The 16,924-nt window shown below is 43.6% G+C and overlaps 1 protein-coding gene across 1 annotated transcript; it reads right to left on the minus strand.

The window, feature by feature from the left end:
• Positions 1-4,448: 4,448 nt before the first annotated feature.
• Positions 4,449-5,727, minus strand: LOC133129314 (small ribosomal subunit protein uS14). Its single transcript, XM_061243301.1, has 3 exons — positions 5,574-5,727; positions 4,787-4,886; positions 4,449-4,578 (listed from the first exon to the last, which is right to left on the minus strand). Exons 1-3 carry the CDS (start codon positions 5,633-5,635, stop codon positions 4,570-4,572), a joined length of 171 nt encoding a protein of 56 aa, XP_061099285.1. The 5' UTR covers positions 5,636-5,727; the 3' UTR covers positions 4,449-4,569.
• Positions 5,728-16,924: the final 11,197 nt, after the last annotated feature.

The following is a 16,924-nucleotide window of genomic DNA, read 5'->3' on the forward strand; positions in this document are numbered from 1 at the left end:
TTGTTCAAAGAATTCTTAAGAAATGTGTTTGTTTGAAAGCAGTAGAAACCAGTAGCAGTTAGAACAGAGTGTTGCTATGCCAACAGCAAGACAAAAAAAGGCCTGTGTATGTGTGCGTCATCTCATAGATGTGCATGCCTGTGTTTCCATTACTTTTTTCTAAAACCTTGGGGAAATGCTAGCCTACACTCAAAGCAAACACTTGCCAGGGAAGGTTGGTCATTGCTGGGGGTCTGATGACTCCTTAGTAGGCACTATGCATCCTTAGAGCAGTTTTAATGTCACTTTCAAGTGGAAATTTGTGACATGTTTTTAGGCCTCTTATTTGATTAACCCCTCATGGGCTGATGCAACCTGCACGTTACATCTCCCTTAACAGATGGATACGACCTGCACGTTACATCTCCCTTAACAGACGGATGTGACCTGCACGTTACATCTCCCTTAACAGATGGAAGCGATCTGTGTGTTATGTCTCCCTTAACAGACGGATGTGATGTTGTATTTGATCATATTTAGCATTTTTCAAGACACATGATCGTTGAAATGCATTGTGATTCCTAGGCCTTTCTGTAGGTTTTCTATAGGGCGCCTAATAATGGGTTAATGCAGCGTTGATTAAATTATTTAACGATGATTTTAAAACTTTACTTCCAATGCCAGAACAAATGTGCGGAAAACAAGTGACATTATGTTTCATCATAAATTTCCATTTCCCTGAGCTCCTAAAAATGCACTGAACACTTTTTGTTTGTGAACAGCATTTTTTAAAACAGAAACTAGATTGAAAAACAAGTTTGAAAAATCGGGTATACTTCAAAGGTACAAGACACTTTTTGTCGGAGGCAATTATACACTTACTGAGCACTAGTAGCACCTACTTATTCATGCGATTATCTAATCAGTCAATTGTGTGGCAGCAGTGCAATGCATACAATCATGAAGATACAGGTCAGGAGCTTCAGTTAATGTTCAAGTGAACCATGAGAATGAGGAAAAAATGTGATCTAAGTGACTTTGACCGTGGAATGATTGTTGGTGCCAGATAGGGTGGTCTGAATATCTCAAAAACTGCTGATCTCCTGGGATTTCTCTAAAGTTTGCAGAGCATGGGGCAAAAAACAAAAGAACATCCAGTAAGCAACGCCTTGTTAATGAAAGAGGTGTGAGGAGAATGCCCAGACTGGTCAAAGCTGACAGGAAGAAGACAGTAACACAAATAACCACACATTACAACAGTGGTATGCAGAAGAGCATCTCTGAACACACAATGCATCAAACATCAAAGTGGATAGACGTTGAAACGCCATTGGCTGTGGCAATTAAACCCCATTGTCTATCAATGAGCTTGAATTATTGTACAGTTATACAATGTGCTGGGCCGTCAATTGTATATTTAGAAACCCAAATGTAAGGACTATAAAAACAGGCAGAGGGTGAGTCAACATGTCAGTGAGCCTTTTGCAATGATAGGAAGGGATTTACAATGGTCTTCTAACAATGTTTTAACACAAAAATCTTACTTATTGTACCTTTAAGTGAACTGGTATGCATCCAATAGCGTTAAGGACCACAATGTTTAGTTTGCTATATTAACATTCAAGGCAATCTGGTTGCCTGTGTGAAACTCATATACGTATACATATGTTACCAAATTGTTTAAATAGCTTTAAATAGCATGTTTAAGGCAATGAATGCATTTTTTCAAAATTTTAATGGTTGAAATAAACCGTTTTTATTAAATATTTATATGTTCTCTGATTAACTATATTTTTGGCTCTGTAAACATACCTTCATATTCAATGAACACAATTTTCACAAGCATTTAAGTATCTAAATACAGAAGCACCTAGTGACTACTTTTGTTCCAGAATTTTGTGCCATTTGTAACAACAGTGCAAGGTTTTTTTAATTTGTAGACGTTTTCTGCCATCTAGTGGTTAGAATTGTGTATTTATGAAACAGCAGTTCTACAGCTGCGATTGCATCCACATTTGGCCCTAGGAGGTTAAGGGGCTTCAACCAAGACGTTCATTGTTCTGCCATTGGAACATTGGCTGCTGATCCTAAAATGCCAGTTTTGCATAAAATAGGTACACCTACAATCTAGCCACGACTGCCACAGAGTAATACCTTCCATCATGAAGAGCCCTAAAACTGACCAATAAACAGATCCATTCTATGGCAGACACTGCACCCGCTATGGTGTCCATATCAGGTCATATGTCATCATGACAACCATGGTTTAGTTGTATCAATAACATAAATAACTGCTATAGAAGTGATCAAAATTAATGTACAGTACATAACACCTTTTGAATCCCCTGGTTTCCTGATTATGAATGTATACATTAAAAGAAAAACAAATGTCAATTTTTTCAGATTAAAAGAAACTAAAAACCTTTATTATGCTAGCATTATTTCATCTATGAAACATAATGACACAAAATATTGCGCTATGCATTATGCATTGCCTATTGTTTGGGGGGTTGACATATTTTGCCCATATCGTCTATCCTATTGGTATGGGTCGCTATAATTATTGTGCCTTTAAGATTGGACTGGATTTGTTGAAGGTCTCCCATGTTTGGTGTGTAACCTGGAAGCACACGTTTTTATTCTCTGAATCAAGCAGAGCTTGAATGACTTTCATTTAATCATTCATTATTCCTAAAATCAAATTCCCTATTCTCCAGTTGCTAAAACATGCCTATTCACTCAGTCCCCAGACCCATGGATATTACACTGGTGATTTAGCTTTCCAACGTATTATGTGTGCATTTCGTCAGGGTCAATACATTTATTTTTAAAATTCATCACGAATGCACTGGTGACACCAAGACTAAATTGAACATAACTAGTGCTGTGACCACCAATGGTTATTAGCACAACTAATATCTGTGACAGGTCTTAATGTGGCAGCACTCTATATACAATACAAGAATTCAAGTTGAGTCACCATGAATGGTTTTAAAATGCGCAATTTGTCACTCCAAACTCTCTTTAAAAATATACAAGTAGACACGAACAATGCTTTGAAACACAGGCAAATCCTGTCTTAAAAATAAGTCCCCAGTGCCCTTTTCATTAATGAAAATAAGACTAAGGAGCTGGTTATTTTGAGTCACCACAATGGCAGTCATTATTTTCAACCATTTTGATTAATGATCAGTCAGTTGAAGCAGCAGAGAGTGTAAATATTTAGGAACCTTTTTTTGAATTTACTTTGTTTTAAAGCCAACACGGAATACATTTTCAAAAAAGTAATGCGGCCCTTGTATCTAATCAGGAAATTGGATTCATACGATATATATAAGCAAGAACATTGTAAAGACGGTTTATAGAAGCCTTTTAATGTGTTCACGGTATTGGCACCTGGGGACTAATAAAAAAAAAATTGATGGTCCAGAATTACAAACATGGCCAGCAAAATTATTGGGAAAGAGCAGAAATAACTGGGATGTATATATAAAAAAACTCAGGTGAAACAAAAAGCCTGACAGATTGTGTCTGATCCTGTTCTTCCCCTTTTTTTAAAGAATTCATAAAACTGCCCTCAGGAAGACACTATAGATCCTCTACAGCAACCAAGAACATATACAGGGTCTTTCATACCAAAGGCAATGATGTTGCTAAATTCATAAACACCATTCACACTGGAACTACATCTATGGTTGGTTGTACAGTACGTTTTATTTATTGTGATGCGTTTTAACCAACCTGAGAAACCGAAGGCAAATTTCCACATTTGTGCGGACAATAAAGTTTAAGTATCACCAGACACTTAATTTTGTGCAGATTTGAGCGTGAAGACATCCACATCTATAAAAATATCATGATGGGGTACAAAGCTTAGTATGTAGTCTTCATTTTATAGAAAGTTCACAATGCCAAATTTAGATTTTTATTTTTTTTCCCTAGAGAAGGCTCCATTTACAGCTATGATGCGGTGTAATGACAAAACATATGTGTGCATTTGTGCATTTGGTTTCAAGGTTGGAGCCAGCTAACTTTTCAAAATCAAGCGTTTCAAAAAAAAGCTCACTGGGCCCCGGAAAACTGAGCACATGAATCTGTCAATACTGTAGGGGTGGCCTGTAGCGTAGTGGTTAAGGTAAATGACTGGGACAAGGTCAGTGGTTCTAACCCCGGTGTAGCCACAGTAAGATCCACACAGCCGTTGGGCCCTTGAGCAAGGCCCTTAACCCAGCATGGCTCCAGGGGAGAATTGTCTCCTGCTTAGTCTAATCAACTGTACGTTGCTCTGGATAAGAGCGTCTGCCAAATGCCAATAATGTAATGTAATACTGAGATTAGGTATTACACACCCATGCCAACAAAGCCTTGCAAAAGAGTGGTAGAGCTGCAACAATTTAAAATGTCTAACCAAATCAGGTTACACTAGCTCTATATGGATGGTAGTAATATGGAGTAAAGGAGGAGACCACTTGTGTTAGGTTCACCAAAAATTTAATGAAAATACAAATTGCAAATCCATGGATGCGCTTCTTTCCATTAAAGGTTTTACGCGGGGTAGGGTGGTCCAATCAGTACATCTTCGCAGCACATCTAATCCAGCTTTAAACGGAAAAACAAACAAAAATCCAGGTCAAAAGGTTACATGAATTACTGCATCCAGCGAATAGACAAGATAATACATTAGACTGTTGACGGTAGTAATATAATAATAATTCCACCGTACTCGCCGCTGAACACCATACCTTCTTCCGGTGGTCAATGAAGACATTAGTGATTACTAGAATAATTAAATACAACCAACATTTACCTTCACAAAGCCGATGTCTTTTGCGTACTGTCGGAAGCACTGACGACACATGTTGAGCCCGTATTTGCGGATCAAACCATGTCTGTTTGAGCATACCCGGCTATAAGGACAAGAAAAACATGATTAAAAAAACGTGCGTGCTTAGTAGCTGCAGCTGTCCGCATGTAATGATCTAGCTAGCTAGCCAAGTTAGATGACAAATTAACTCCTCCAATTCTACAGCCACATTCAACTTAGCAACTACTGCTGTGCACACGATGAGAGCTAACGTTATACCACCAAAACGAGATTAATAGGTGGGCCATTACCTGGATCCATGGGAAGCCAATTTACCAATAACCTGGCTACTAGGTGCAGCTAGCCAAGTTAAACAACAACGGGAAGTTTTAGTAAACTAATCGCCAAAAAGGCTAAAGTTAATCTAGCAAACTTCTGGCTAATGTTAGCCAAGTTGCAGTTAACGAGTTCACGTGGATACCATGCTAAAGCTAGTTGGGTGAATAAAGCGAAGATTCTAAAGGAAATACATAATGTTTTTACGCTATCGTATTGCAAGGCTTAATTTTTAATGAGTTTTAAACATGTTTAACTGAAAATGATATATTTAGCGTAACGCTACGTTTCAAAGGCCGGTCTGAGCGTGGGAAGACGCCATGTTTAGCCGACCACTGTCCATGCGGGCCAGGTCAACAAGCAACGTTTGCAGCCTAAATAGAGTTTATAAACACACATATCTCTGGAAGTATTTAAAAAGGTTTATGTTGTTGATATGAAGGGGATAACTAACCAGGATCGAGATCCCTGGCCGAATTTTCTTGGGTGACTCCAGTAGAGCTGCTGATGGCCCATCTTGTCTCTTTCGCTCGGGTGTCGAAAAGGAAGGAAGGGAAGTGCGCATGCGCAAATTACGTTTTTCCGACAAGTGTTTACGGCGTATCCGCTTTCTCTATATAGCCAATCATACTTTAATTCTGTACTTTAATTCCTGAATTTTGTATACTTAAAAATAAATAAATAAATAAATACATACATAAATACGTACATATATTTATTTAGGTCCTGCCCTAGGATATTAACTTATATAAATGACGGATAGATGAGCACATTCTGTTGTATAGCAAATATTGTACTTGGCAGCTGTCTTCTATAGCTGGTGTTTGTCTTGGTGTTTGGTATATTCCCACCACGCTTTTAAACTAACATGAGGCAATTACTCATAATTTATAACTCATGTCATTCAAATTAATTATACCCCAATCTCCCCAATACCACCAGATATCAGTTTTCTCCTCCATAATGAGGTTCCTATTGATTATGTGGTATGGGGAGCTGGGTTTCTAATTCAGAGGTTACACCTTCAAATTCTGGTTGGGCAATGCCAATGAACCCTGAGTAAGGTACTTGCTTGAGTAGGCCAGTATCCAGGTGTATAGAAAGATAACATTATAGTAACTGTACATACTATCGTAGTTTTCGTTTCCTTTACTGAAATGGCCTGATGGACTTACATCCTGAATATAAATTGTCATTGTTTGTGAAGAAATCTTTTTTTTAAGCTTCATAAATGTTTTATGTCTTTGTGTTGTTTGTGAGTTTTATGATTCAGAGCAGTCCTCTTTGTGTTCTGATGCACCGATTCAGCCCAAAGGGAAATGTCCCGCTGTGTCACTTTAGCCTGCTGGTTCACCTTGTTACAACTCACCTTTGCAAGAGAAAGAACATGAGAGAAATGCCTGTCTGAGAGCTCCTTTTTGATCCTCTCAATTAAGAGGCCTCACCTACCCATGGAGACTGTTGTCATACAATTTCCAGTGTTGTTCAGAAAATACCATTCTATAAGGTTCCACCAAGGGAGATTAGGCTGGGTGGAATACAGTATCACTAAAAGCCATACATCTGACATGGTAACAAATAATGACAAATGCAAGCCCTGGCTCCTTCCAGTTTTCTTCTTTGTAGAGGATAAGATGTTCATACACTGAATTGAAAATTAGTAGCAGACACACTGTGTTACATGGACCTGTTGAGGCTTTGTAAGGATTACCCAATTATGAGGAACGGCAGCAGGCATTGTTATGTCTCCTCTGCCCTGTACCACTAGAATATGAACTTTGGCACAGTGCCCAGTTATATTTATTCCATGTCTCATCTTTATGGCAAAATGAATACAACTGCTGGTCTGATTTTATTAAGCTGTGCCTGGCTTTCCTCATTCTCATTTCACAGTATGTCGCATGATTAGCAATGGCTGGGTTTATCTCATTAGAAAATTCATGCATGTTTTTTCTACCTGTCACAGCCCCAGCTTGTGAACAGTCGCCTGCACTCTCCAAAAAAGGTGTTTATCCATGGCCAAGTTTCTTTATAATAAATGTAATAATGATTGTAAAATCCATTTTAATTTGAATGCTATTGCGTGGAACTGCTTTTAAATGCAAATTTGGGATTTGTGAAAAACAGCTGGAAAGTATTTATAGTTTTGTAGAATGTCAAGAATGCTTTTCTACATCCTTTCCTATAAATTATTGTTATTAATTAGAGTAATTTCAATACTGGTGCATAGAAAATAGGAAATGGGAAAACCTCAGTGATTTAAAGCGCAGTCAAGACCAAGTCCATCTTTAACGAAATTGTCACCTCATAAATGTGTACTTCAAAACTGAATAACTGTTTAATATGAATTGAAATAGTGCTTGAAATTGAAATTATGAAGCAGACTATTGAAGTTAACATAGCTAATATACACTCATTGAGCACTTTATTGGGTATTTATTCAACTTATTGTTTTACTTATTGGTCTTCTGCTGCTGTAGCCTATTCATTTTGATGTGTTCTGTGTTCAGAGATGCTCTTCTGCATACCATTGTTGTAATGCATGGTTATTTGCATTACTGTCACCTTCCTGTCAGCTTTGACCAGTCTGGCCCTTCTCCTCAGACCTCTCTCATTAAGGCATGTTTGCCTGCAGAACTGCTGCTCACTGGATATTTTTTGTTTTTTGCAACATTCTCTGCAAAACCCAGATCAGCCGTTTCTGAGATACTCAAACCACCTGGTCTGGCAGCAATAATCATCCACGGTCAATGTCACTCAGTCCAGCAGACCTTGAACTCTCGAGGACCAAGGTTTTACAGTAGGCCTCTGGTGCAAGCAGTGAGATGGAGCAATGGAATTATTTTTCTGGTTTTGACATTCTTTAAATAAAAAATACAGGTGTACAATGCTTTTTAAATAACCCATCCATGTTATTTGTCAACATTGTTATTGTACCATGCTGGCTCATACAGTACACTGATGGTATTTCTCAATATTGGATGTTGATGCAAGTATGTGCTATGGCACAGATGATACATCTAAACACACATGATCTGAGGGTTAGTATGTTTGTTCCAGTAATATACAACCTATAATACACAATAAAATACAAGGTGTGCATTTGTATTACAACTGTAAGAGGAGCTGAAGAGGAGCTGTAAGAGGTGCATTTGTATTACAATTGTTTGAAGCTGGGGTTGGGTGGGTGTAAGTGGGTCAGAGTTCCTCATGTTACCACTGCATTAGTCCTCCCAATAATGCTCCAGCTACCAGTTGTTAAGGATAGATGCACCTCTCCACTGATAAGGGCTGGCTCATTCCTGCAGTACTTGTGGATGTTAGTATGTAATTAGTGTCTGGCTCACAGTTGGATGCATTGAGTATACACACTTCAGCTGTGTGTTCGTCATGTGGGTGCAGGTGGCACAGCAGTAACTGGAGAGGCACTATTCAAAATTCTAAACTGAAAAAAGAGGGGACAATTTTAATGACTAGAATTTGAATGAGGGATTTGGATGCAATTGAAATGTGCTGGGAAGCTAAGGAACAGACCTGGACAGGAATTTGAATTAGGAATTTATGCCGAGAATACTCAATTGGACTTGAATTAATGGACTTGTCTGGAATCAGTCCGGAGAAGGAACTCTCATGGCAAGGACCATCATTTATTACACTGGGCCTTACTCTTACACCAGGCGGGCAGTGGAGGATGGGTGCCCCATCTATAGTCAGGCTATAGTTTTTCCCACTTTTTCATCTGACTTGCTCCCTTTTTGGGTTTCATGCATGGGTTTTACCCGTTTTTCCTTTCGGTTTCCTCTTTAGGTGTCTGTGACATAGCCACTGTAAAAAGCACAATAAAATTGGCTGGACGTTTGGCTGGAAGTTTCATCAGGTGTCACACTCACTCGGCTGCAACTTTCAATTCCTGCACATTTCACATTGTGTACTTGAGGATCCGGACCTTGGTTAACCTGGCATTTTCAGGTAGCTTTCACCTTGGGGCAGGTCAAACCAATTCAGCATATACTGAAATACAAGTCAGGCCTCAAATGAAATCCTTATAATATCATGTGTGACAATACTGCTTCTGATGTGATTTTTCTCAACAGTTTTTTCCAGCAGTGCTGCTTTTGGCCTTTAAACTGCTGCTGGAATTACATCATATGTTTTCCTTTTCTTTTTCTGTCTGCCGTGTTCTGGACAAATGCATCCAACATTCATTACACAGACTAATAGCCTGTGAAATTGAACAGAAGCTGTAATTAGCACATGCAGCTGTTGCCTCACTGCTTTCTAATGCTTGTCAGATTTGGTGTGAGAATTTAAATATAACTACTCTTGAAATCTCCAGAGATGGCAGGCTCGTACACATTTTCATTCTTTTTTTAGCCTTTAGGGGTGAGTAAGAGCCATGTACACTGAGCGTAAATACAGTATGTGTCAACACTATATGAACAGACTAGACCTGCTGGTCTTGAATGAACCAAATGACTGACTATTATCTTATTCAGCCAGTACTTGTATGCATGTTATGCTAACATATTATTGGCTCTAATAACCAACAGATGTTTATTGTTTACCTCCAATATTTGAAGCATATTTTTCCTGAAAATGTTAAATGATACTTGGACAAACCTTTTTATTTGAATGTATGAAATGCAATAGGTCGAAGCTATTATTTCTGCTTGGCATAGAAACAGCAGTTCAACAAAAAAATTGGCTTTTTAATACTACTAACTAAGCCAAACCTCAGCTGCTATCACACATTGTTTTCTTATATTGTACAGATCCTATTGTGAAAACTTTGCTGGCATGGTAATTGTGATTGCTGCATTACTTACTATTATCACCATTACAGCGACAAACTCACTGTGATCTTTATCTTTAAAAAATGAATCAACTTGTTAGCTGTCACTTATCTGTTATCTGTTTTTAGTATGGAAAAAATGGCACTCCTTTATTTCCCTGAATGTGGACCTAATAGGCCTATTATGAGAGGACAACGGCTTACAAACTGGAATGCCATTTCAGAGGCATCCTAAACAGTTCTCACGTGAATACAAAAAATATTTTTATCCTTTCTGATAATACTGTTCTGATATTATATATATTGAATATAAGTGGCACTGTGTGGTGGCTTTAACAATAAATGAGGAGGTATCCTAATACACCCACTCCTAACTCAACAGCCACACACAATCCAATATGGAAATGAACAATGCTGTCACGTTTCAGGTCTGTCTCACCATGTTTTATGTTGATTTATGTTTATTCATGTTGTCTTAGTCACGTAGTGTCTTATCATGTATTATGTTAGTCTAGGTTCGTCATGTTGTTTAGTTTATTTCTTGTTACGATTTATTTTCTCGTCATGTCTAGTTATGTTTCGTTACGATTATATTACCTGGTTATGTTGAGTGATTATCGTCTTAGTTTCGCTTTGTGTTATGTCTCGATGCATGTTTATTGTTACGTTAACTGGTCGTTGTTATGCATGCACTTTTACATGTTTTTCCGCAAACCTTGCGTTCCGCCTTTTCTCTCTCTCTCTCTCTCTCTCTCGTTCTGTCCTTCACTCCCCTAGTGTTTCTATTTGTCTATTTACTAAAACTACTAACGCTAGATCAGGATTGGGTAGAAACTAACAAGACTAATCATGTGTTCATGTTACCTTACGTTTCTCGTGCATGTCATTTACTAATTTACTAATGCTAGGGCAGGATAGGTTTATTACTAACGATTACTAATCTCCTTGTTAAACTTGTCATCCATCGCACCTGTTTTCCATTTCCTTGCTACGCTCTAACTAATTGTCTACACCTGTCTACACCTGCATTTATAGCCCAGTCGCGCAACTGTTCACTGCGAAATTGTCTGCCTCTGTTTACCACGCAACTCTTGAGCATTATTTACTGTTTGATTACACGTTACGATCCACGCCTGTTTTGTGACCATCGTTTGTTTTTTGACTTCGTCCTTGCCTACCGTTTTTGTACTTTTGCTTCGCTGATTGTTTCATGGTTTCGACTCCTGCTTCGTCCACGACTACGCCTCTGCCTGCCGTCCGTCTGTTCATCTGCCCCGCTGACAGCTCTCCTGCTACCGGACCTCCCTGCACGTCTACCGACTACGAGTTTGCCTCTTCCCTCGGCACCGTGCTTTTTGTTTGTTTACTTTTTGTTTGGCTGGATCTACGTGTATGGACTTTGCTTGTGTTGACTACTCTCCTGGGATTCGTCCCGAATAAAGCCCTGAGGGGTCTTTATATTACTATTGTTTCTGAGTCGTGCATTTTGGGTCCAACCCCCACGCACCCGTCTCAGAACAATTTCGCCACAATGGACCCTGCTGACTCTACTGCCATGTTCCACGCCCTCCAGGAACAAGGAGCAATCGTCCAGCAGCATTCACAAGGAATCTCCGAGCTTCACCTGGAGATTCGTGAACTGTGTGCGGAGATGAAGAAGCTCGCTGTCGCGGTCCTGCTACAACCACGGGAGGAGCCTACCCACCCACCCACATCCCCAGCGTTCAACCCCATGCAAACCTGGCAATTCCGGGAGCCTCAACAACCCCCCCCGGAGAGGTTCGGTGGAGAACCTGAGAGGTGCAAGGCTTTCCTACTCCAATGTGACTTCGTATTCAGGCAACAGCCCCAGACCTACAACAGCGACGACCGTCGGATAGGCTATGTGATGGGACTGCAGAAGGGGAAGGCATTGGACTGGGCTACTGCAGTGTGGACCGGGGGTTCATCTCCTCCTCGTTACCCGGCCTTCGTCGAGGAGATTCGGAAGGTTTTCCAACACGCATCCAGCGACCAGGAGCCATCCCAGAGACTGATTGCTCTGCGCCAGGGACGGAAGACCGCGGCAGACCACTCCATCGACTTCCGCACCCTCGCGGCGGCCACTAGTTGGAACGATGCGGCGTTGGCGAATCTCTTCCTGGCCAGCCTGAGTGAGACGCTCCAGGACGAGTTGGCGCGACTGGACCCCATCACCCAGCTCGACCAACTCGTGCGCACCACGATCCGCCTGGACAACCGTGCCAGACTACGCCGGTCGGAGAGACCGATCTTTCCCGGCAACCCGTACCCCAGGCAGGGGCCAAATCCTCGACATGAGGAGCAGCAGTTGGAGGGACCCGAACCCATGGACCTGTCCCGGGCCAGTACCAAGATCTCTACCGAGGAACGAGCACGCCGCAGAACCACCGGCTCGTGCTTCTACTGTGGGAGGCCGGGTCACACCCAGGCTCGGTGCTCCTTCAGGACCAGGCGACCAGTAGAGGTGAGAGCAGTCGACAGGCATGAGGGTTCTGACAGAGACAACCATCGTCCCACGCTCACCACCCTGCTGATTCTTCCCGACGGAACAACCAGGGTTAACGCATTCTGGAGCGGACGCCAACCTCATCGACGAAGTTCTGGTGTCTGAACTGAACATTCCCACCCTCCCTCTACCCCACCCTGAGAATGCGCGGTCGCTGGATGGAAGGACGTTCTGCCGCATGACGCACATCACTATTCCCGTACAACTGATCATTTCTGGGAACCATCGGGAGATGATCCAGTTCCGCGTCATCCAGTCCCCTAATGACCAACTCATCTTGGGATTACCCTGGCTCCAGAAACACAACCCCACGATCAACTGGAGTTCTAACCAAGTGCAAGCATGGGATCCTAAGTGCCATCTGTCCTGCTTGCGTTCCGCCCCACCACCAGCAGAGGGAGTGCCAGCTCTACCACAGACTCCCAAACCCTCCCTGGAGAGGGTCCCCTCTCCTTACCATGACCTGGGCACAGTGTTCTCCAAGACACAAGCTCAGTCTTTGCCGCCTCATCGGCCCTACGACTGCGCCATCGAGCTCCTTCCCGGTTCGTCACTCCCCTCTAGTCGCCTATACAACGTCTCCAGACCAGAAAGGGAGGCTATGGAGAAATACATCCGTGACTGCCTGGCTAACGGACTAATTCGCCCATCTTCCTCTCCCGTCGGTGCGGGATTCTTCTTCGTTCAGAAGAAAGATGGCTCCCTACGCCCGTGCATCGACTACAGGGAGCTGAACAACATCACGGTGAGGAACAAGTATCCTCTGCCCCTGATGGACTCCGCGTTCCACCCACTTCACGAGGCCACCATCTTCACCAAGTTGGATCTCCGCAACGCTTACCACCTGGTCCGTATCCGTGAGGGCGATGAATGGAAGACCGCCTTCAACACCTCTCTCGGACACTTTGAATACCTGGTCATGCCATTCGGCCTCACCAACGCTCCTGCTGTCTTCCAGGCCCTGGTTAATGACGTTCTTCGGGACTTGTTGGGCCGCCATGTGTTTGTCTACCTGGATGACATCTTAATTTACTCTAATAATGCCAAGGATCATGAGAACCACGTCAGGCAAGTGCTACAGAGACTTCTAGAGAACAGATTGTTCATCAAGGCGGAGAAGTGCGTCTTCCACTCTGACACAGTTGAGTTCCTTGGATTCATCCTTGAGAGGGGACGGATCAGGGCGGATCCCAAGAAGATTCTGGCGGTCACCGACTGGCCCACACCCACCTCACGTAAGCAACTCCAGCGCTTCTTGGGATTCGCCAACTTCTACCGAAGGTTCATCCGTTCCTATAGTCAAGTGGTCTCCCCTCTAACCAAGCTCACGTCCCCTGCGGTGCCATTCCGGTGGAGCCCCGAAGCTGAGACGGCCTTCACCAAGGTCAAGAGACTGTTCTCTTCCGCTCCCATCCTGGTTCACCCCGACCCCACCCGCCAGTTTGTGGTTGAGACGGATGCTTCCGACTCGGGGGTGGGAGCTGTGCTCTCTCAGGTGGCGGCCGCGGACAACCGACTACACCCCTGCGCTTTCTTCTCCAAGAAGCTGTCCCCGACGGAGAGGAATTATGATGTCGGAAATCGCGAACTGCTGGCAGTCAAACTGGCGTTGGAGGAGTGGAGACATTGGCTGGAGGGGTCCGAGAAGCCGTTCATCGTTTGGACCGACCACAAGAACCTGGCATACCTCCAGACAGCCAAGAGGCTGAACTCCCGACAGGCCAGATGGGCACTGTTCTTCGGGAGGTTCAACTTCTCACTCACCTACCGCCCGGGTTCTAAGAACGTTAAGCCTGATGCCCTTTCTCGCCAATTTAACACCTGTCCTGAGCGTGAGGTTCCTGAGAACATCCTTCCGGCCTCCTGCACCGTGGGGTCCGTCACCTGGAAGATCGAGTCGGTGATCCAGAGGGCTCTACGGGAGGAACCCGATCCTAGGCCCAACCCCGGATTACGCCTATACGTTCCCGCAGCCGCTCGGACACAGGTGCTGCAATGGGCCCATTCATCCCTCCTTTCCTGCCACCCTGGCTTTACCCGCACCTTGGCGGTGCTGAAGAGGAGATTCTGGTGGAGTTCCATGATCCCCGACACCAGACGCTTCATCAAGGCATGTACCACCTGTGCCAGAAGTAGGCCTCCCACCAAGCTGGTCTACTCCAACCTCTGCCTGTGCCCAGCCGACCCTGGAGCCACATCGGCGTGGACTTCGTTACCGGACTTCCCCCTTCCGAAGGTAACACCACCATCCTCACTGTGGTGGACCGATTCAGTAAGGCGGCCCACTTCATCCCCCTGCCAGGGTTACCCACTGCCCAAGAGACTGCAGAGGTACTTATCAAGGAAGTGTTCCGCATCCATGGAATCCCCTCAGACATTGTATCCGACCGGGGCCCACAATTCATTTCTCAAGTGTGGAAAGCTTTCTGCCTGGCCCTCGGTGCCACAGCCAGCCTCTCATCCGGCTACCACCCTCAATCCAATGGGCAGACCGAGAGGGCCAACCAGGATTTGGGAGCTGCGCTACGTTGTGTCTCTGCCCAGAATCCGGCCTCATGGAGCAAGATGCTCACCTGGGTTGAGTATGCGCACAACACCCTTCCATGCGCCGCCACCGGAAAGTCTCCGTTCGAGATCTCTCTAGGCTACCAACCTCCTTTGTTTCCCGATCAAGAAGCTGAGATCGCTGTTCCCTCCCTCGCCACCCACATGAAACGATGTGCCAAGATTTGGAGGGACGCCAAGGCCGCGCTCTTACGCATCTTAATCGGCGTTTTGCTGACCGCCACCGCACTCCAGCTCCGGCCTACAAACCAGGTGTCTCCGTCTGGCTGTCCACTAAGGACATTCCCCTCCAAGCCACTTCCCACAAATTGCAACCCCGCTTTATTGGTCCCTTTAAGATCCACAGAATCATCAACCCTTCCTCTGTTAAACTGTCACTCCCTGCTTCCCTTAAGATTCACCCCACATTCCATGTCTCCTGTATTAAGCCTGTATCCTCTCACCCCATATGTCCCCCGGATCCCCCACCACCTCCCCCCCGCATTATTGACAACCACCCTGCTTTCACTGTTAAGAAACTCTTGAACATTCGTAAGAGGGGCCGTGGGGTGCAATACTTGGTTGACTGGGAGGGCTATAGCCCTGAGGAGCGTTCCTGGGTCGCTCCCAGTCTCATTCTGGACAAATCGCTTATCAGAGACTTCCATCGTGACCACCCTGATAAATTCCAAGGACCGCCAGGAGTCGGTCGTTAAGGGGGGGGTCCTGTCACGTTTCAGGTCTGTCTCGCCATGTTTTATGTTGATTTATGTTTATTTATGTTGTCTTAAGTCACGTAGTGTCTTATCATGTATCATGTTGTCTAGGTTCGTCATGTTGTTTAGTTATGTTTCGTTACGATTTATTTTCTTGTCATGTCTAGTTATGTTTTCGTACGATTTTATTACCTGGTTATGTTGAGTGATTATCGTCTTAGTTTCGCTTTGTGTTATGTTTTGATGCATGTTTATTGTTACGTTAACTGGTCGTTGTTATGCATACACTTTTACATGTTTTTCCGCAAACCTTGCGTTCCGCCTTTTCTCTCTCTTTCTCTCTCTCTCGTTCTGTCATTCACTCCCCTAAGTGTTTCCATTTGTCTATTTACTAAAACTACTAACGCTAGATCAGGATTGGGTGGAGACTAACAAACTAATCATGTGTTCATGTTACCTTACGTTTCTCGTGCATGTCATTTACTAATTTACTAATGCTAGGGCAGGATAGGTTTATTACTAACGATTACTAATCTCCTTGTTAAACTTGTCATCCATCGCACCTGTTTTCCATTATCTTGCTACGCTCTAACTAATTGTCTACACCTGTCTACACCTGCATTTATAGCCCAGTCGCGCAACTGTTCACTGCGAAATTGTCTGCCTCTGTTTACCACGCAACTCTTGAGCAGTTACTGTTTTGATTACACGTTACGATCCAAGCCTGTTTACCGGCCATAGTTTATTGATTTCTGTTTTGTGACCATCGTTTGTTTTTTGACTACGTCCTCGCCTACCGTTTTTGTACTTTTGCCCCGCTGATTGTTTCGTGGTTTCGACTCCCGCTTCGCCCACGACTACGCCTCTGCCTGCCGTCCGTCTGTTCATCTGCCCCGCTGACAGCTCTCCTGCTACCGGACCTCCCTGCACGTCTACCGACTACGAGATTGCCTCTTCCCTCGGCACCGTGCTTTTTGTTTGTTTTATATTTGTTTGGCTGGATCTTCGTGTATGGACTTTGCTTGTGTTTACTACGCTCCTGGGACTCGTCCCGAATAAAGCCCTAACGGGACTTTATTTAACTATTGTTTCTGAGTCGTGCATTTTGGGTCCAACCCCCACGCACCCGTCTCAGTGAAGTCAATGTGTATAGAAATAGGCTTAAATAAAAGCTGAGAAATTAACTACTAGCTATTTTGGAGCTAATTGTATGTCAAGATAGAAGT

The sequence above is a fragment of the Conger conger genome, chromosome 5 (genome assembly GCF_963514075.1).
Source record: "Conger conger chromosome 5, fConCon1.1, whole genome shotgun sequence".
NCBI lineage: Eukaryota > Metazoa > Chordata > Actinopteri > Anguilliformes > Congridae > Conger > Conger conger.